Raw genomic sequence first — 20570 nt, forward strand, 5'->3', positions numbered from 1 at the left:
GAGGACTTTACTAATAAATGCCTGTGGAAGTGAGCCAGGAAGATGCATCAGCAGAATCTAAGACCCTCCCCACATGCCTCCTTCAACCTGTAGCTTTCAAATGATTTGTTCCAAGTTGTGTTCTTCTAAGTAATGATTTCTAGAACTGTATACATGCTTTTATAAAAGAGTTTTACTATACTAATTTTTAAACAGTGGTTCATTATGACCTGTACCTTTTTCTTCCAGACACACATACATCACATATACTTTCCTTCTTCAGGTTTCAGGATTTTTTCTCTCTGTGTATTTATTATATTATACCATAGAGTGCTTGTTTTTTGTATGTTTATTTTTGATAACTCTTCTGTTGTGACTGTAAATACTGTTCTTAAATATCTTCCAAAGTCTTTCCCTTCTGCAAACTTACTGAATTTTAGGTTCCATCAATTTGGTCACTAATGAAACATTTCAATATGGAAAATTCTGAATATTGAATTTCAACAAAAATTGTCATGTTATTTATAAAGTACCAAAAGACCAACCTCCAATGAGTTGGTATTGACCAGGTATACACACTGTGCTCTGGCAGCACAAATGCTCTCATTAACCATGGCTATAGTGGAAGTTGGGGCAACTCCTGAGCTACTACTCTTTAATGGCTTATTTGATCATAAAGATTCTGTTTCACAATATGTCACCAAAGTAGTGCTTGTCAAATCAGATGTTTACTTGTGAAACTTTCCTAAACTTAATGTTATATAGAATTAAAAATAATCCCAGAGTATGTAGGATACACCTAGTGGGCAGTTCCCTTAGATGTCTCCTGAGTAGCTAAAACTCAAGTTGTCCTAGATCACACTTGTAACTTTGTAGCCCTTCAGACTTGTTCCTCTTTGTGAATGCCCACATGGTGTATAATTTAGTGAATGCCCTCTTTGCCTTATCTTCCATGTACAGTCAGTCAGCCCCCAAGCCCTGTCGCTTCTGTCTCCCGAAAGTTTTTGAATCTGCCCAGTTCTCTCTGTTTGGTCAGTACTATAATTTATGCCACTCCTGTTCACACGTGAGCCAACCTTATAGCATGACTGGTTTTCCTGCCTCTTCATCATCTGTTTTTCCTGCACCAACTTGTTCTCAACACTTATAGCCAAATTGATACACGTGCAGATGATAATAGTCTGAATTGCTTTCTAACAAGATCCTTTCAGGATCTAGATCTTGCATTGTCTCCTGTGTTATCTCTTATCACTATTCCTACCACCATTTCTTCTTTACACCACAGATCCTCTGGCCAAACTAAACTGTTTTCACATTTCCACATATACCAGATGGTGTCCCGTCTGCAGTTTGGCCCATGCTGCTTCCTCTGACTTTCTTCATGGGTCTTCATTTTTGCTAACTTGTACTCATCCACAAGACTCAGTTTAGACACCATTTCTTAAGGAAGCCCTCTGGTGTGTCCCCATAGGTTGGTTGGTTGGTTGATTTTCTTGTGTGTGGAGGGGTGCCCTTCCCATGTGCTCTCTGGGCATTTGGTGATTGCCCACTTTCCCACTGTGTTATGACTCCCAGCTGGATGTGGAATGAACTTTTGTACAGCAGGGCATACCGTGGCTTATTTGACATTAATTCCTTGGGACCTCACGTTGGGCCTGGCCTAGCATGTTGTTGCTTCTTAGTAAATATTTGTGAAATGAATAAATGAATGAATAAGTGAATGACATATGGATGTGATTATCCTTCACTAATAATTCCATGCAAAACTATTCAAAGCAGGGTTACAGATTTTATGAGTTAATTTTTATTTTAAGCTTGAGTTATATTACTGGTACCCATATTAATTTTTAGTGTTTTTAATGTATGTTTACTATATGTTTCTATTTCACTTAATATGCTGATTTTATTTAGGGTATAAATCAGTCTTTCGGAAGTGATTCTTGGCTGGCTTTTCTCTTAATAACCTTGGGATTTGTCCCTGCCCCAGGTGGAGGATGCACTATCCTACCTTGACCAAGTGAAGCTGCAGTTTGGTAGTCAGCCTCAGGTCTACAATGACTTCCTTGACATCATGAAGGAGTTCAAATCTCAGAGGTAAAAGATACATGTGGTTGTACTCGAGAATTTTGCTTGTTTTGTTGGTTCTGGAAGGAGGATATAGCTTATTCTCATCTGCTGAACGATAAAGGGCTCTTTGGAGGGAGTTGTGCTTTTATTTCCATGGGTCATGTTTTTGTTTTATATATTGTATAAAAATTGAAGGCCCAACACCTTTATTTTTTGCATATTGATAAATTTTTCTTAGTACTTAATCTCAGGGAAGTAAACTGGTAATGATTAAGCTACTTGCTTTTTGGATTAGCTTAAGACACCCTAATATTCTGGCATGGTTCACTATTATAAAAGAGTGATTATATACATCTGAACAGTGTATATAGATACATGATGATTTATGCCAGTGTATCAGGGGTTGGATCTTGCATGGCAATTGGAGTTGGAGACTTACTGCCTGAGTATCTGCTTGAGGGGACTGTTAGCATGCTTGAATGTCTGTTCTGTTTAAAACTGTGACCATGCCTCTTTGGTTATGAGTATAAATGGCTTTGAATTTCAGAGGTCTTTGGGTGTGGTTAATTTTGTAATATTCAGGTTGATTTTTATTTTCCTGTGTAGAGAACCTAGTGGAATGTGAATTTTGTCTTGCCAGGGTGCTTTGTCAGGCTTGCCACTTTAATATTTGTGTTTCTTTCTTTTTTTTTTTTAATCAGCATCGACACTCCAGGAGTGATTAGTCGTGTGTCCCAGCTGTTCAAAGGCCACCCTGACCTGATCATGGGCTTCAATACCTTCTTGCCCCCTGGCTACAAGATTGAGGTGCAAACCAATGACATGGTGAATGTGACAACTCCTGGCCAGGTTCATCAGATCCCAACCCATGGCATCCAGCCCCAGCCTCAGCCACCACCCCAGCATCCTTCCCAGCCTTCAGCCCAGTCAGCCCCAGCACCTGCCCAGCCAGCTCCTCAGCCCCCACCTGCCAAAGTCAGCAAGGTGAGCACTTGGAACACTCTGCACCATGTGAAATGCATCCCTAGAAAGCACCCTCCTTTGACATTTTCCCTTCGTATATAAGGCTTAGATAGATGACACAAGTTAAAATTCATCAGAGAAGATGCGAGTCACATTCCTATAAAGTGGCTCACATTTACACACCACATAGTTATATATCTATTTAAGTCTACACATCAGCAACCTACATGGACTCTCTTGCCCCCAACTTCTGCCGTTTGAACCCGTGAGCATCCCAAGAAATGACAGCTTTGTGTAATAGTACTTTGATAACACAGGCAGAAATGGTCAGCTTATGATCAGATTATACTGTTTTCTGCATGGTCATCATTTTACAAAAGTTACTCTGTTTACCAGATTAGACCATATCAAGCTAAGCAGAAGATCTTGATGATGATGATGAGGTGTTTTTAGTATAGAACTCTACTGATACAGTAGCCATTAGTCACACATGGCTATATTTAAATTTAAATTAATTAAAATAAATTTAGTTTTTCCGTTTTACCAACTACATTTCAAGTGCTCACTGGTTTCATGTGGCTAGTGGCTATTGGTGACTTCCTTGGTGGCTCAGATGGTAAACCGTCTGTCTACAATGCAGGAGACCCGGGTTCAATCCCTGGGTCGGGAAGATCCCCTGGAGAAGGAAAGGGCAATCCACTCCAGTACTATTGCCTGGAAAATCCCATGGACAGAGGAGCCTGGTAGGCTACAGTCCATGGGGTCACAAAGAGTCAGACATGACTGAGCCACTTCACTAGTGGCTATTGTGCAAAATAATGCAAATAAAGAACATTTCCATCACTTCAGAGAGTCTGTTGGGCAGAGTTGGTTTAGAAGACTTTTTTTATGTGGCGTTAACTGCAGCAATTGAATTGTCTTTTTTGACATTAAAGATCTATGTAGAATAAGGTTTTTTCCTATTCTGTTCACACCTGTTGAGCAAGTAAGCTTAAAAATTGCATATGAAAATTCTTCCCTGTAATTGGAGACATCGCCCACTTTTAAGATTGTGTTTAGAAAATTTAAGGCTTGAATATTTGTATCAGAATGTGTGAACCCTCTGCTCTTGCCACCCCTGCTCAGTGTGATCTGAGCTGGGCTAAGATGGCCTAGCCAGAGTGAATAAAGTATATATGTTAATCAGACACCTTGTTTCTCTTTACTTTGAACTTTCTTTCCTGTGTTAAACCATCTGTATTCCTGAGGAGAATAAAGACTTTTTTCTTTTTAGCCTTCCCAACTACAAGCACATACTCCAGCCAGTCAGCAGACTCCCCCACTCCCACCATACGCGTCCCCACGTTCTCCACCTGTCCAGCCTCACACACCAGTGACAATCTCGTTGGGAACAGCCCCGCCCTTGCAGAACAATCAGCCTGTGGAGTTTAACCATGCCATCAACTATGTTAATAAGATCAAGAACAGGTTCCAGGGCCAACCAGACATCTACAAAGCGTTCCTGGAGATTTTGCACACGTATCAGGTAAGACAGTTGCCCTTTTCAGCCTGTCTTAACCAGGTTGCCTTCTGGGAACAACTAGTCTGAGAAGAACTGGTTATTGTGGACACAGTTGTGTCCACTAATTCTTACTGGTAGTTAACCAGTTAGACATTGTGATGTGTGTTTGTAAAGCCAGTTCGATTTACCTGACTTTAATTCCCTTGTAGCAGCCAGTTAGGATTTTTAAAGTCACTCCTCTGTGAAACAGTGCTATTTATCTGAAAGTTGAAAGAATGATTTGTGTAATATAGTTAAAGTACAATAGAAGGAGAAATTTCTCTAATATTTTGTGTTTTATCAGTCGGTAGTGGTCCCCTGAGCATTGACATATACTTCCCTGGTTTTCAAAAGGAATTGTCAGCCACCATCTTCCACTCCTTTGTCAACTTCAAAGCTTGAAGCCAAAAACAGGTGCTAAGAACATAGACTTTCCTCCTGACTGCTACGCCAGACATCTCGAAAAGTGTGCAAAAGCAAGTCATTCAAAACAGTGCCCCTTTAATAAGATCTCTTCCCATTTGCAATTTCCTATCAGAAAGAGCAGCGAAATGCCAAGGAAGCTGGAGGAAACTACACTCCAGCGTTGACTGAGCAGGAGGTGTATGCCCAGGTGGCTCGTCTTTTTAAAAATCAGGAAGATCTGTTGTCAGAATTTGGACAGTTCCTACCAGATGCCAACAGCTCTGTGGTAAGTTATTTAGAAGAACTACACAATTGAGAATGGTTGTGATAAGTTAGGAAGCTGGAATCAGAAGGAGACTTTTTCAAAGTGATAACTTGCTTTTATAAGAGCACTCATCTCTTTCATGTGTTCTTAATTAGCTTTTAAGCAAAACAACTGCTGAGAAGGTTGATTCCGTGAGAAATGACCACGGAGGCACGGTGAAGAAACCTCAGCTGAACAACAAGCCGCAGAGGCCCAGCCAGAATGGCTGCCAGATTCGCAGGCACTCTGGAACGGGGGCCACCCCTCCAGTGAAGGTGAGGAGGGTGAAACTGCTCGTTGTGACTTTCAGGAACGGTAGTAGCAGACAGTGCGCAAGGCTGACACTTGGATCCTGGATATTTGAAGTTAGTTGGTGTATGTCACATAAACTCAGTGCAAAGCTTTTTATCTGGCTTTGTGAAGGAATGTTAGAATATAAATTGCTCCAATTACTTTTGCGTTCTTACAGGTTTTCTTTATAGTTTCTCCCTTCTTTGCTATTAGCTCTCATCTATTTCTTTGTTTCCTGCCAAGGGTTTCTGAGACTTAATTTTTCCTGCTTTGTACTAAGAAAGAAGCTGATTAAATTAATAATTATTTCCAAAGTAAGTCAGTGGTCTCTGAGGTCCTCTTGTGAGTAAAGTGCAAATGCTTTGTGGGATCTCCTTGGTCTAGAGGCCTGTCCTCCCCAAGGTTCTTTGTTGGGTTGCCAGATCTTATCTGCCTCATCTTAATCTCCAAGGAAGGACCTTGGGGGTACAGCAGAGGGCGGTCTTAAACTCCTGTTAGTGACTTATCATGGTGCTCCTTGTTAGGGTAAACCCTGATGGTCTGCCTGCAGAAAGCTGAGCCCACTCTCTCCCTGTTGACGTGGGGCAGCAGTGCTAGGGAGTGGGCTCTGTGTATGTACTGAGTGTTGTTTCAGTGAATTCTGAAGCTGTATATGATGTTGAAGAGGTAGATATGTCTTTAGAATTTAAAGAATAACAAAAGCTAGTGGAATATCTTATGGTAAGAAGTGACTGGTAAATAAGCAAATAACCACTAAAGAGTGACCTGTAAGGTGTTGACACTTTTGAAGGACTGTTGAACTATTTTTCAACGTTTGTAATGGTTTCTCCCTTTGAAACCAGCCGAACATAGTAATCGTGTATGTTTCTTCCCTTTAGTAAGGAATTTTAGTAATACGAGTAGCAAGAATCAGGTCAGCAGATAGGCGCCAATCTTGGTCTTCTCCCACACTTGATTACCCGCAGGTGGAAATCCTATATTGGGAGGTTAGGATTCCCTGTCTGCCTTTTCTTTAGGCAGTGTAAGGCAGAGGCTGTGGCTCCTAAGAGAACGCAGTCCGACGGCGAAGGTAAATGTGCTGCTTCTCCCGGACGGTGCATTTCTTCACAGGCAGCTGAGAGGTGATTTCTTTATAGTAAACTTTCTGCCTGGGGTTATGTATGACCCATTCATTTGCTTTAAGATAACAGTCTTAAATTGGTCTGAGTGGATATTACTGACAAGGTAGTTATTCCTTCTGTTAGGAAAATAAACTTTTTTTTCCCATGATTTTTTCAGTTGAACTATTTAAAGGTAAAGGTTAAAGATTGATTACTGTGTAGTCCAGATATTTTTATAGCCTCTTCTGCCTCCATAGCTAGGAAGATAAAGCAATAGCGTTTGGTTCCTAATAAAGTTACTTTTAGCCCATGGAAAAAAGTAAGGATATTCATTCTAACATCACAGTAATGCTGTGACCATTTATGGAAAGAGTTATTGGCAAGTAGAATGACCTGTGAACCTCTGGGGGGAAATGACAGGCAATCTGAAAAATAGGGAAGATAAGTGGAAATCTTTTAAGATATAAAGCAAGTTAGTGACTTGAATTCTCTCATTTGTTGCAAATTATTAATCAGTGGTGGCTAGTGATGGAACCTTAGAACAGAGATGATAATAAAGCTCAGGGGATTCCCTGGCAGTTCAGTGGCTAGGATCCGGCCCTCTCGCTGCCGGAAGCCCAGGTTCAATCTCTGGTTGGGGAACAAAGATCCCACTACAGGGCACAGCCAAGAAAGCAAAAACAGAAAAGAACATAAAGCCCAGAGAAACCCTCTCTTTGAATCTTACATGTTTATATTTTTCCTTTTTTACAGAAGAAACCCAAACTGCTCAGCCTCAAAGATTCTTCTATGGCAGATGCCAGCAAGCATGGTGTAGGAACGGAATCATTATTTTTTGATAAGGTGAGTAATAAATGAATTGGATATGATTGAACCCGGGTCTCTTAAGTCTCCTGCATCGGCAGGCAGGTTGTTCACCACTAGCACCGCCTGGGAAGCCCTGCCTCACTTTGAAAAACTGCGTCCGGTTGGAAGACCCCTAATATTAACTACTAATGCCCAAAGAAAATCGCCTTGTCCCCAAGAAGATTTTGTTTTAGAGGCATCAAGCTGGTTAGGTCTTTGTACTTTCTAACACAGATTTCAAATTGTAGGTCCTTGCCATCTTTGAGAACTGTTAGCACAACTAGAGAAATGGTAACACTGTTTGCTTTAATTTTGTGAAATAGTTTGCAGCAAAATATAGCATTTGCCTTGTGGAAAAAAGCTATAAAGGAAGTGCATGATATTACTCTCAAACTACTGTGCTTCTATTGTAGATACCCAGGTGTATATAGTGAAGCACGTCAGTGCACCAGTTGTTGAGGACTTTAAATGGCTTGTAACCTTCTGATTGCTTGTGAAACTTATTTGTGGTATTGAATATTGGGTCATGGGAATTCTGATTTAACTGTATGTTGTCAGAGCTCCACAGGTGATTTTTTTTTTTTTAAGTTTTGGTTGCGCTGGGTCTTTGATGTCATGAGGGCTTTTCTTTGATTATGAGCAGGGGCTACTCTCTAGTTGTGATGCACAGGCTTCTCATTGCCGTGGCGTCTCTTATTTTGGAGCACTAGCCCCAGAATGCGTGGACTCAGCAGTTGTGGCCCAGAGGCTTAGTTTCTCTGAGGCGTGTGGGGTCTTCCCAGACTATGGATTGAACCATGTTTCCTGCACTGGCAGGCGGATTCTTTACCACTGAGCCAGCCACCAGGAAAGTCCTGCACCTCTGGGTTTTTGCAAAAGGGCAAATCACTTAGTATCTCCATGATTGGTGCCTCCTGAGTCCATGACTCTGATCTGAACCATTTCTGAGGGCTGCCTGGGCACTTGGTGCTTTTGAGGCAAATGTGAAAGTCCAGGTCACAGCCAACAGATGGCAAGGAAAGGGTGAGGGGAGGGGACTGAACAAGTTAATTTTAAAAATAGTGATGGTGTTTGTTGTTGTTTTCGAGGTACTTATTTCTTAGACATACTAAAAGAAAGTCCGGAGTTTGCTTGATAATTCAGGGAAATGATTAGTGTTTTGGGTTATTAAAATTCTCAGCACTGTGAAGAAAGGAGAAATGGAGAAAGGAAACAGATCAAGCCAGAGAACAAAAGTCGCTTATTTTAAAAGGTTATTAGTCAGGATTACCAGAGTTTGAAAAGAGTGTTGAAAAGATTCTGTAAACATCCGTTAGGCGAAGCAACCAAAGCTTGGGCAACACTCTTATGGTTCAGAGAATCAGGCTTGTGAGAAGTAAACGTCTTGTGTACTCCAGGACCTCTTTTTTCAGAACTTTTGTTACAGGCATTTTTAAGCATGTGAAATTAGAGAGAGTGGTGAGATGACAGCACGTGCACCCATCACCAGCCTTGGCGGGCCTCAGCTCCAGCTGCTGCGCCTGCTCCATGTGCACTCTCACCTACCCCGGGTTATTTGGAGACAAGTCTCGTATGATACAATATTTCACCCATGAGTACTAAGTTTTCTTTCTTTTTTTAATATTTGTTTGGCTGCATCTGGTCTTAGTTGTAGCACGTGGGATCTAGTTTGCTGATCAGGAATCGAACCTGGTCTTCCTTCATTTGGAGCACAGAGTCTTAGCCACTGGACCAACAAGGAAGTCCCTAAGTTTCCTTTTTAAATGACTCCTTTTTTCAAACATAAGCATTAACACATCTAAAAAAAACAAAATTGATTCTTAATATCATCAAATAACAGTTCAAGTTTCCCCAGTCTTTTAAAAGTGAGCCAGGATCTCTTGATTTCTCACTGAATTATTTTTCTTTCGGTTGTCTCCATAAGGTCCGAAAGGCTCTGCGGAGTGCAGAGGCCTATGAAAATTTCCTGCGCTGTCTTGTTATCTTTAACCAGGAGGTGATCTCTCGGGCGGAGCTTGTGCAGTTAGTCTCTCCATTCCTAGGGTAAGTGGAGTCAGGAGCTTGGCCCTGGTGTGTGATAAGGAAGTAAAATAAAACTTAGTTTGTGCAAGTAAATGATAGACAAAATTAATTTGATTGTGGTGGGTCAGTTGACTCATAAAATGTTAGTGCTAAGAGAGTCCTCTGTGAAGTCTTCTAGTTCAACTATGGAGATGAAAAGATTGGCAGAGGGCACATTGGCCAAGACTACTGGTCTCCTGATCCCCTGACCAATGTTGGATGTTTTATATAGACCAGTCTCTTCCAGGGTTCTAGAATCTTGACTTTGACAACCAAAGAATTATCTGAACTTTGAAACAATATTGTTGATTAGAAGAATGGCTGGTTATTGCCTTGTTTCAGTATAGTTCTTGCACCACCACCTTGACTGATCTTAGAGCACTCTGTAAGAAAAGGAGAAGCCAGGTATTCAAAAGCAGTACTTATTAGGCAAGAAGTAATAATTGTCACTGGAATTTGTCCAGTGATAGCAAAGTTCTGACTCTACATCAAATAGTGGTAGTCACACCTCAGCATTACTGCATAATACTTCTAATTGCTCACCAGTTTTTTGGTTTGATTCTTTAGGAAATTCCCAGAATTGTTTAATTGGTTTAAAAACTTTCTGGGCTATAAGGAGTCTGTACACCTGGAAACCTTTCCAAAGGAACGGGCCACAGAGGGCATTGCCATGGAGATAGATTATGCCTCTTGTAAACGGTTGGGCTCCAGCTATCGAGCTCTACCGAAGAGTTACCAGCAGCCCAAGTGTACGGGACGGACTCCTCTCTGTAAAGAGGTAAGGCCTTCCAGGGAAGGCATCAGCCCTGAGTCCTCAGCTTCCTCCAGAAGGAAGTGGTATGTGGGATGGAGAATTTATACGAATGAAGAAATCAAAATCCTTTCCTGTCTTTTTTCAAAAGAAAATGTTTTGTACTTATATTGAGAACTTTTTTCTATCTTTTTAAACTTGCTACACAGTTTCACTTGCTATGGGTGAAACTTGTAATGTTAACTGTTTCTTCCCTCCCCTAAAGTTTTGTCTTTTTTAATTGAGAAAGCTTAATCACCAGAAAATTTTGTTACACTTTTGTTTCAATCTCTCTTCTTTTACCCAAAGGTTTTAAATGATACCTGGGTTTCCTTCCCCTCCTGGTCTGAGGACTCCACCTTTGTTAGTTCCAAGAAAACTCAGTATGAAGAACATATCTATCGTTGTGAAGATGAACGTTTTGAGGTACAAGCTCCTTTATCATTTGAAGTTTGGGGAAATGAGAGATTCTGAAAGAGGATATCTTAAATACCTACCTGAGAGGACTGGCTTTTAAGACCAAAGAGCAAGAGGCTCATATTCTTCTGTGGTAAATGCTTCTTGTATTTACCATGTTTTGTGACTTTGTCAGGTATATTAGTAATATTTTCATAACAAATGTGACTTATCTAAAAGGCCACTTTAGCCCTTTTAACTGAAATTATCCGTTGATGGCTGAATAATACTCCTTTGAATTTTTAATGACATTTTAAAGGTTATTGTGTTGTACATAGTATTTAAAATCAGTAATTTAAGACCTAGTGGAAAACTTTCTGGCAGCTGTTTTAAATTGCTTATCTTAAAGTGTTTTTTATTTTTAGCAGGTATCTTACTAACATGGTTAGCAAACTAGCTCTCCTGTGAGAAATGAAACTCTTCTGTCATATTTCTGATGTTGATTTGTCTCCTTTTGAAAGGAAGTTGAGTTAGGGACTTCATTTTAAAGTAGTTGGGAAGGAAAGAGCTGGAGTGAAGAAATGAGCTGGTCCAGAGCCCTGATACCAGGAGTGGGAGTACTGGAAACAGACTCAGTTCCCAGTGTGTTTAAATGTCTGGCTCACCGATATCGACAAAAAGGGAATGTTAAATGTGTCTAGAGAGAGAAAATTACATGCCTCCTTTTTAATGTGTTTATTATATAAAACTGACTGTCCCTGCTCTTCCTATGGGTGGGAGATGTTTTGCTCCTTTTTTAACCCATACTGATTTAGCTCTGTGCCAGTTATTCCCCTTCACACTTGCTTCCCCTGTTTCTGGCGTGTTTTGAATGAAGAACCACATGTTGGTTGGTCCGCTGGGCCCGTGTTTATGAGGAACTTTGACCATTTGCAGAAAACTCAGTCATGACAGATATTAAGTTCTGTGTAAAGTTTTATCAAGCTGAAGAAAGCATTTCTTTTTTTTTTTTTTTTTAACCTATGTTTAGTCAGTTTCAGTGATGGGTTAGCAGAGATTGACGCCTGTTTTTGACAGGATATTCTTATTCTCAACTAGTATCCCTGAACAGGAGAGGCATCAGCCTCATTTCCTGCTTGTTATTGCAGTAGTGAAGATGAAAGAAATGTGTGTATGTATGCACATGTACATGCTGAGGATTGGATGGGATAGACTAATTTGAATCCTTTATGCATCAGGATTGGTTAATATTCCTGTTATATAGTCAACCCCTAAATCCCAGTGACTTGAAAACGACGGATTTATTTCCTTATCATACTGCATGTGCATTGATGTTCAGCTGAAGATTCCACTCATCAGAATTGCTTGGGGACCTGGGCTGTCAGAGTGGCACCATCATGAACAGTATCCATGACTGTAGGAGAAAAGCTCAGATGGATCTTGCACCCTTAAATGCGCTAGCCTAGAAGTAATAGATGTTACTTTGACTCACCTGTTAACAGCTCATAGGTCAGAGCTAGTTACACGGCCCTACAACCCACTCCAGTACTCTTGCCTGGAAAAATCCCATGGACGGAGGAGCCTGGTAGGCTGCAGTCCCTGGGGTCGCGAAGAGTTGGACACGACCAAGTTATTTCACTTTCACTTTCACGCATTGGAGAAGGAAATGGCAGTTTTCTGAACTCCAGTGTTCTTGCCTGGAGAATCCCAGGGACGGGGGAGCCTGGTGGGCTGCCGTCTCTGGGGTCACACAGAGTCGGACACGACTGAAGTGACTTAGCAGCAGCAGCTAATCTCAAGGCAGCCAGGAAGTCCAAGCCATCGTTTATCCATAACTGGGGAAAGGGGGCATTAAAATTTTTGACAAAATGACTACCATAGTCCTCAAACTAGAAAATTAGGGAACACTTATACAGAGTCATGGACTCTTGAGACTGCTTATTTCCTTTATTTTCTGTTTCTCATCTAGAAAACTTTGTGTTAAGCTTTGGAAAAAAGTTAACTCAAGGTTGCTAGTCATGTCTTTAACCAGGTTAGGCTTGGCCCTTGCCAGAAAATAAAGTGTCAGAAATATTCAGTGAAAATTTAAATGGTTACTCACAAATACAACATTGAAGCCCTTAAGTAATGCTCTTATTGTTAGTAGATGTGCAAAAAGACATTAAACATTTAAACATCTCAAGTTACTCTGAAAAACTTTACTCATGAGATTGATTTACTATCTTGAATGATCTTTTTGGGATTTGGTGGTAGTGGTTGTTATTGTCTGTAACAGATCTGAGTAATTCACAAAAGTTCAGGGGAAAGTGTCAGTAAGGTTGCCTCCTCCTAGGTCCCTCTGGCATGGGGGCCAGTCATCTTCAATAAACCACATTGGTGGCACTAGAAGTATTAACTACTGCTTTGTTGTTGTTGTTCTGTTGCTAAGACGACTTTGTGACCCTGTGGTCTGGAGCACATCAGGCTTCCCTGTCCTTCACTTATCTCCCTGAATTTGCTCAGATTCATGTCCGTTGAGCTGGTGATGCCATCCAACCATCTCATTCTCTTGTCACCCCCTTTCTCCTCCTGCTCTCAATGTTTCCCAGCATCAGAGTCTTTTCCAGTGAGTCAGCTGTTCGCATTAAGTGGCCGAAATTTTAGAGCTTCAGCTTCATCATCAGTCCTTTCAGTGAATATTCAGGGTTTGGATGTTTGCTGTGTGCCTGGTATTGTGCTAAATCCTTTATGTGGGTTGTATTGTTAAATCCAGAACCCAACCTTGTGAGAGTAGGTGGTGGTATTCCTGTCTTACTGATAAGCTAACAGTTTTATATGGCTATGGTATGGCAGAGCCCAGATTCAAATCCAGGGAGTTTGACTTCTACCTTCTACTCCTGACAGCTATTCTGTTCTGATTTGGGTCCTGAGCACACTCTTTTTTTTTTTTTTCAATAGCTTGATGTAGTTTTAGAGACCAATCTGGCAACTATCCGGGTTCTGGAAGCAATACAGAAGAAACTTTCCCGCTTGTCTGCCGAAGAACAAGCTAAATTTCGCTTGGACAACACCCTCGGGGGCACATCGGAAGTCATCCACCGAAAAGCACTCCAAAGGATATATGCTGACAAAGCAGCTGACATCATTGATGGTCTGAGGAAGAACCCTTCCATTGCTGTCCCAATTGTCCTTAAAAGGTACCTGAGTGCATACGCCCTTCATGCTTTAGTGCACTTCTCAACAGATTTAGTGTCCCATTAAATAAGATTCTCCTTTTCAGCCCAGTTTTTCCCTGAGACCTCCATTTCTCTCCAACCGCGGCTGTAGGAAGTCAGGTGGATAGTGTGGGATAGTGGAACTTCTTGATGGGGTTCTGTGTCACCAACAGCAGAGAACAAGCCTTTCCAGTCCATACTGGAATGCTCTGTGTGTTTAGGGGGATATTTTAAAATAGAGAACAAAGAAGAAAACAGCCACCCACCTTCCTGCCACTTAGTACTAACCGATGTTCACATCTTTTGTTTTTTAATAAGAAAAATCACTTTGTCTTTATGAAATTGATATGTTACTTAAAAAGCCTTAGCGTCCCATAAAAATTCAAGAATGTCTTCTTTCTTCTAACCAACCTTCGAACCAAGTATAGAGGGGCTGTTGAACCCACCTAAAATAAGGCTGTAGGTATCGAGGAGGCCAGGGCTGAGCCCCAGGCTCCTCGAAGTCCATGGCGCTCCTAAAAATCTGGTCCTATATCACCTGGTGAAAACTTATCCACTGCACAGTCACACGTGCCCAGATTTTCTTGTTCCTCCCCAGTCTTCCTCTCAAGAGCTGGCAGAAGGTGTTTGCCTTCTTGCCAGTAGTGTTTAACTTTTGTCTTCGAGGTGGAGGATATCCTTCAGTTCTAGTGCTGGTTTTGATTTTTCTCTCCTCTCTTCCAGAGGCTCAGTCAGTTGTTTTTGCTGGAACTTCCAGGCTCTGTCTAGAGGAGCATCCATTGTTGCTCAAGTTCTCTGCTCTTGGACATTCACATTTGCATTAGCATAATGACAATTCTCAGAAGTCCTGTAGCAGGGAAACTTGTTTCACTTTGTTTTAGCTGGCCAAAGAAGAGAGTCTACTTTTCTAGGGTATTCTGTGGAATGTTGGTTGAGAAATAACTGTTCTCTGCAAGATTTCTGACTTTGGGATAAATTACTTCCCCATAGTAAGTCCCGAATGAGTAGTTTTCTCGTGTATCAGAGTTCAAGACTAGCTTGAATAAATTTATTCCAGAGTTGCCAACAGATTTGACAGATCTGCTGTACCTGTTGACCTTTGAAATAAAGTAAACCTGACATATTTCTTCCTTCTAAACCCTGTGGGATGAGGTGCTGTTATCCTCTTTTTACGGATAAGGAGGCAGTCTTACGTGGCTAATATGGCAGAGTGAGGATTCCAGTCTACAAGTGTAATATGACTCCTTGCCTTAAAATTCCCTCCTCTGAACTCTTATGTCTTTCTTTTTCCACCCTCCACCCCACTAGGTTGAAGATGAAAGAGGAAGAATGGCGAGAAGCTCAGAGAGGCTTTAACAAGGTGTGGAGAGAGCAAAATGAGAAATACTATTTGAAATCTCTGGACCACCAAGGCATCAACTTTAAACAAAATGACACCAAGGTCCTGAGGTCCAAGAGCTTACTCAATGAGATTGAGAGTATATATGATGAGGTGAGTCGAGGGTCTCAACATTTGTGAGAAGTCTCCAGTCTGTATGCTCAGCATAGCTTTGACTCCTGCAAATTACCTTTGTTATATGAGCCTGAGACCCTCCAAGGTTTGTTGATTATTGCTTCATAGGATAGACTTCTATTCCCAATTCTTCTACCATTTTAAATCTAAGGCTCACTGAGCTGTTTTACTGGTTTCCCAGTTTTCCATCCTGGTTATAGTTCATGCCCACTGCCACCCTCTTCCACTTCTCTCCATATTTCCTTCCAACAGTACCTTATATTCCTTCTTGTAGCCTATCTCAACTTTCCACAACTTAAAATACTATCTTCAATCCCCACACTCTTTCTCTCTCTGTTTTTGACCATGCTGTGTGGCTTGTGAGATTACAGTTCCCCCACCAGGGACTGAACCCAGGCCTTTGGTACTGAGAGCATGGAGTCTTAATCACTGGACCACCAGAGAATTGCCCCCAGACTTTCTAATCCTTGTTTATTCGGCATCCTTCAGGATTATGTAGAGTACTGGGAGCTAGGATACACAGATGAATAAGAAGTTAATCCTTCTTTCTTTGAGCTCATAGTCTTAGGGGATGGATAGAAACAAATAGAGTATGATTGAGAATTTCTAGAAGGGCGTGATCTTGAATTTTTAAACTTTATTATGAAAATATCAAGCATACATGAAAAGGGAGAGAACAGTAAAATGAACTGACATAAATTTAATTTCCTCCCTGTCTTGCCAGTTCTGTTATATCTGCCACCTTCCTCACTCCCAGAAGTATTTTAAAGGAAATTTTAGACCTCATATCGTATCCTCCATAAGTACTAATGTAAAATTTTAGAAGATGGTCCCCTTTCTGTCCTATTGTCTTTTAAAAATCTCAGTGTCTGGGAGGTACCAGTCATGGTACCTCCAGTCATTTTGGTATCAAACCACATCTTGCACACTATCTGTTTGTTTCTGGAAGTTTTCGATTGGAAAATAGTGGCCATTATGGACATACTGCTAGTGTAGTCTCGTAGGTCTGCCTGGTGCTTTTGTAGCTGTCACATAATACTTTGTCTCTCTCTCCTGGTAGAGGCAAGAGCAGGCTACGGAAGAAAATGCTGGTGTACCTGTTGGCCCGCACCTCTCACTTGCCTATGAAGACAAGCAGATTCTGGAAGATGCTGCTGCTCTGATTATCCACCACGTGAAGAGGCAGACAGGCATTCAGAAGGAAGACAAATATAAAATCAAGCAAATCATGCATCATTTTATTCCAGATCTGCTCTTTGCTCAGAGAGGTGATCTCTCAGATGTGGAGGAAGAGGAAGAAGAAGAGATGGATGTAGATGAAGCCACAGGGGCGGCTAAGAAGCACAATGGTGTTGGGGGCAGTCCCCCTAAGTCCAAGCTACTCTTTAGTAACACAGCAGCTCAGAAGTTAAGAGGGATGGATGAAGTGTACAACCTCTTCTATGTTAATAATAACTGGTATATCTTTATGCGGCTGCACCAGATACTCTGCTTGAGGCTGCTTCGGATTTGTTCCCAAGCTGAACGACAAATTGAAGAAGAAAACCGAGAAAGAGAGTGGGAACGGGAAGTGCTGGGCATTAAGCGAGACAAGAGTGACAGCCCTGCCATCCAGCTGCGTCTCAAAGAACCTAGTGAGTGCTAGGGTTGTCGGTCTGCAGAAGGTGTGAGAGCTCGGGGATGCAGGACCTAGTTAGACTCAGGACTGCTTTCTTTTATGTTAGTGCATAGAGCACAGGCAGTCCTTCGAGGCTGGCTGGGTTCAGATCCTAGCACTGCAATTTACTGGTTGCGTGACCTTACTTAAACTCTCTGAACCTGTTTTTCTGTAAACTGGAGGTGCTACTTGTTATCTTGTGGGGCTGCTGGGAGAATTGGGGGAAATATGCAAAGCACCCTGTGCCTTGCTTAGATCATAGACCCTCAGTAGCTGGTACTGTGGACACCAAGGAAGTGGGTGTCAGTTACCATCGTCAGTTTCCCAAATGGAAGGTCTCTCTGAAAGGACAGAGAATGACTGAAGCATCATAGTTGGTTCCACTCCACGACAGAACAACTGTTCGTGCCTGAGACAATTACAAAAAAAGAGATGGGGACTCAGGAGATGGTTTGAGACAGCAGAACAGGAATGAAGATAGAAAACTCAGAAAAAGGAAAATAAGGGAAGGTTGAGGAAGCCTCCACGTGCTCTACGTGATTCTGTGCCGCTTGCTTCTAGATCTCCCTTCAGGTTGTAAGTTAGGTACTTAAGCTGTTAGCCAAAGCTCTTCTGTGAAACCTTCTTGTGTGTTCTTTAGGAAATAACCCATTTTTGGAGTGAATTACCTTTTTTTTTAACTGTTGGTAATGTAAGAAGCCCATGTGAAGCCCTGGCCATCTATCTGTTGGAGAGCTAATGACCTTGAAAATTAATTCTAAAAGCCGTTATCTGGATTAATCCTAGCTTGAGAGAGACATCTTTTAGACTTCAGTGTGGCGATTCCCTCTGCTTGGGTGGAAACAAGAAAGATGACCTGATCTTGGCTTGACCATTGGCTTAACCTGATTTTTGAGGCTAACAGTTCGTTCTTGAGTAATAATGCCAAGCCTCCACTGATCGTGGCTCACGTGGTTTGCACCAGTAGAACTCATAGCTTTATTCTGACGTGAAAGCATTTTTCACAGCAATAGCACAGCCCATGCCTCTGCTGTGGATCTGAACAAGGTAATGTTCTGTTAGGAAACTCAAGCCAGTTGCTTCTCTTAAATAGTAGTTGTCCTGTTTTGCCTGTATTGAATGAATCCATCACACTTCAAATAAATGGAAATGGACTCAGTTTTTGCTCTCAGAGCCTTTTTTCCCCTGTATAAACTTTACAAAGAGGTAGCTAAATGTCAAAGACAAAGAGTTCTCTTTGTAAATTTTTCTCATTGTAGTGAACTTTTTGTTGAAGTACAACACATATACAGAATTGCGTAGCTTAGTAAATTTTTACAAAGCAAATACACCTGTGTAACCAGCACCCAGATCAGGAAACAACATAACCAGTAGCCCCCTTGCACTGCTGTCTGGATTGCCAGCACTGGAAATGAGATTTGCCATCTTCATGTAAATAGGTCTTATTTGAGTAAGCTAAAGGTGGAGTCCTTCCACCTTTCCTTGTGCGCTGTTAGTTGCCAGATGTCTCTGTAACAACGGATAAGGTTTCTGTCTGGTGGTTGAGGTGATTCATATGCAGCAGGTATAGATCATTTGATGCAATTTGTGAAATACCATGTTGAGAATCCACTTTTAAACAAAAAGACTTTGACAAATGCAGATACTTCATTATTCATAAAGGATTTAATCTGCCCTCCTAGTTTCGTGTTCCTAAGAGGTTTCTCAGTGCTCGTGTTCGGTTCTGTCTGCCTTTTCTCTTCAGCCGTTTATGCTTCATTGAAATAGCTATTTGAGCAAGTAACCCAATTGGGGGATACTCCCTTTGCAGGCTCCTCTCCTAGCAGGGAGCCGACAGCTTTTTGAAGAAACTTCTTTCCTGGGATATTTTGCTCTCATGTCACGCGTTGCCAGGCTGTACTGTAAATAAGTGTTTTGGTCAGTCAGAGGGTTAAAAGCCACTGTTGAAATTGCAGCGTCACTCTCCTTTGATAGACAGTGCTGGGATTGTGGCCACCTGTCAGATCTCATCTGTCTGCAGCAGACTGAATACCAAGGGTTTGTTCTGTAAAGTGCTTTTCAGGCCAGCTGTGGGGTTTGCCCTGCCCTCTCTTCCCATCTTTTCTTAGCAGGGTAAGGCCTCACCTCTCCCCTCTTTCCCACAGTGGATGTTGATGTAGAAGATTATTACCCAGCTTTCCTGGACATGGTGCGGAGCCTGCTGGATGGCAACATAGACTCGTCCCAGTACGAAGATTCACTGAGAGAGATGTTCACCATTCATGCCTACATTGCCTTTACCATGGACAAACTCATCCAGAGCATTGTCAGACAGGTGAGGGTGTGGTGCGGGCGAGGCTTGGGGAGGGAGACAGTCCTCGTCTACAGGTGGGTCAGGAAAGAGACGGGGCAAGTTTGCTTCTGGGAACAGATGAGCCGTTTTCTCATGTGATAGTGTTAACGAACAGGTGGTTCTGTAGAGGGGAGGGAGAGGTTAATGTGATGTTGGATTTCTCCTGTCAACTGAGTGGAAGGGCTTCAGCCATGTGATTGACTGCTTTGCTCAGTGTGCCCTGGGAGGAGGAACCTACCTCAGATGTGAGGTTTTGCCCCCAGCTCCTGACCTGTCTTCCCAGCTCTTATGTCATTTACCAGGTGTGAGCTGTTTCTCTTCTGTGAAAAGTGAAAGTGTTAGTCACTCAGTCGTGTCTGACTCTTCGTGACCCTGTGGACTGGAGCCCGCCAGGCTCCTCTGTCCATGAAATTCTCCAGGCAACAATACTGGAGTGGGTTGCCATTTCCTTCTCCAGGGGATCTTCCTGACCCCGGTCTCCTGCATTGCAGGTGGATTTTTTTACTGTCTGAATAGATGTTGGTAATTCTATGGACTTGCCTCATTTAACATTTGAAGTTCTTTTTACAGGAAGGGTTTTGTATAACATCTTTTATAATACTCTGTCCGCCTCACTATCTGAGACTCCCTCTGTGTTAGGTTTGTAGTTGGCTTTGTGGTTTATTCTTGGGGTACCCTGGGAGTTTGTAGATATGTTGTTCTTTACAACAATGATAATTTTATAGCAAATAACATGTAATAGGTTTCCATTCCTTTGCCTTTTGTTCTGAGTTCTCAAAGGTATCAGTCTGTTGTTAGTGCACTTTTTTCTTTAATTAATGAATTTATATATTTTTGGTTACACTTGGTCTTTGTTGCTGCACATGAGCTTTCTTTCATTATGGCAAGCAGAGGGCTGTTCTTCATTGCAGTGATCAGGCTTCTCATTGCAGAGCACGTGCTCTAGGGCACATGGGCTTAGTTGCCCTGAGGCATGTAGAATCTTCCCGGACCAGGGATTGAACCTGTGTCCCCTGTGTTGTCAGGCAGATTCCTATTCACTGCCCCGCCAGGGAAGTCCCACTTTTTTCTTTAAAGTGGAAAGTGCCTTCCTTAGGTAAAATCACAAAGGAATCCTTTGTGAGGTACTCTT

At 41.9% G+C, this 20570-nt stretch overlaps 1 protein-coding gene across 3 annotated transcripts in view; it reads left to right on the top strand.

The window, feature by feature from the left end:
- The window catches only part of SIN3A (SIN3 transcription regulator family member A), a 66226-nt gene that overhangs the window by 28483 nt on the left and 17173 nt on the right, over nt 1–20570 (top strand). For all 3 annotated transcript variants that reach the window (XM_069559489.1, XM_069559488.1, XM_069559490.1), the window contains exons 4-16: nt 1967–2073; nt 2748–3030; nt 4283–4534; nt 5088–5240; nt 5375–5533; nt 7403–7492; nt 9420–9538; nt 10124–10334; nt 10656–10772; nt 13680–13918; nt 15245–15428; nt 16510–17083; nt 19251–19420. In XM_069559489.1, the coding sequence (XP_069415590.1) occupies nt 1967–2073; nt 2748–3030; nt 4283–4534; nt 5088–5240; nt 5375–5533; nt 7403–7492; nt 9420–9538; nt 10124–10334; nt 10656–10772; nt 13680–13918; nt 15245–15428; nt 16510–17083; nt 19251–19420 (2658 nt within the window). The remainder of the gene's footprint in view (nt 1–1966; nt 2074–2747; nt 3031–4282; nt 4535–5087; nt 5241–5374; nt 5534–7402; nt 7493–9419; nt 9539–10123; nt 10335–10655; nt 10773–13679; nt 13919–15244; nt 15429–16509; nt 17084–19250; nt 19421–20570) is intronic.

Source organism: Ovis canadensis, chromosome 18 (assembly GCF_042477335.2).
Source record: "Ovis canadensis isolate MfBH-ARS-UI-01 breed Bighorn chromosome 18, ARS-UI_OviCan_v2, whole genome shotgun sequence".
Taxonomy (NCBI): Eukaryota; Metazoa; Chordata; class Mammalia; order Artiodactyla; family Bovidae; genus Ovis; species Ovis canadensis.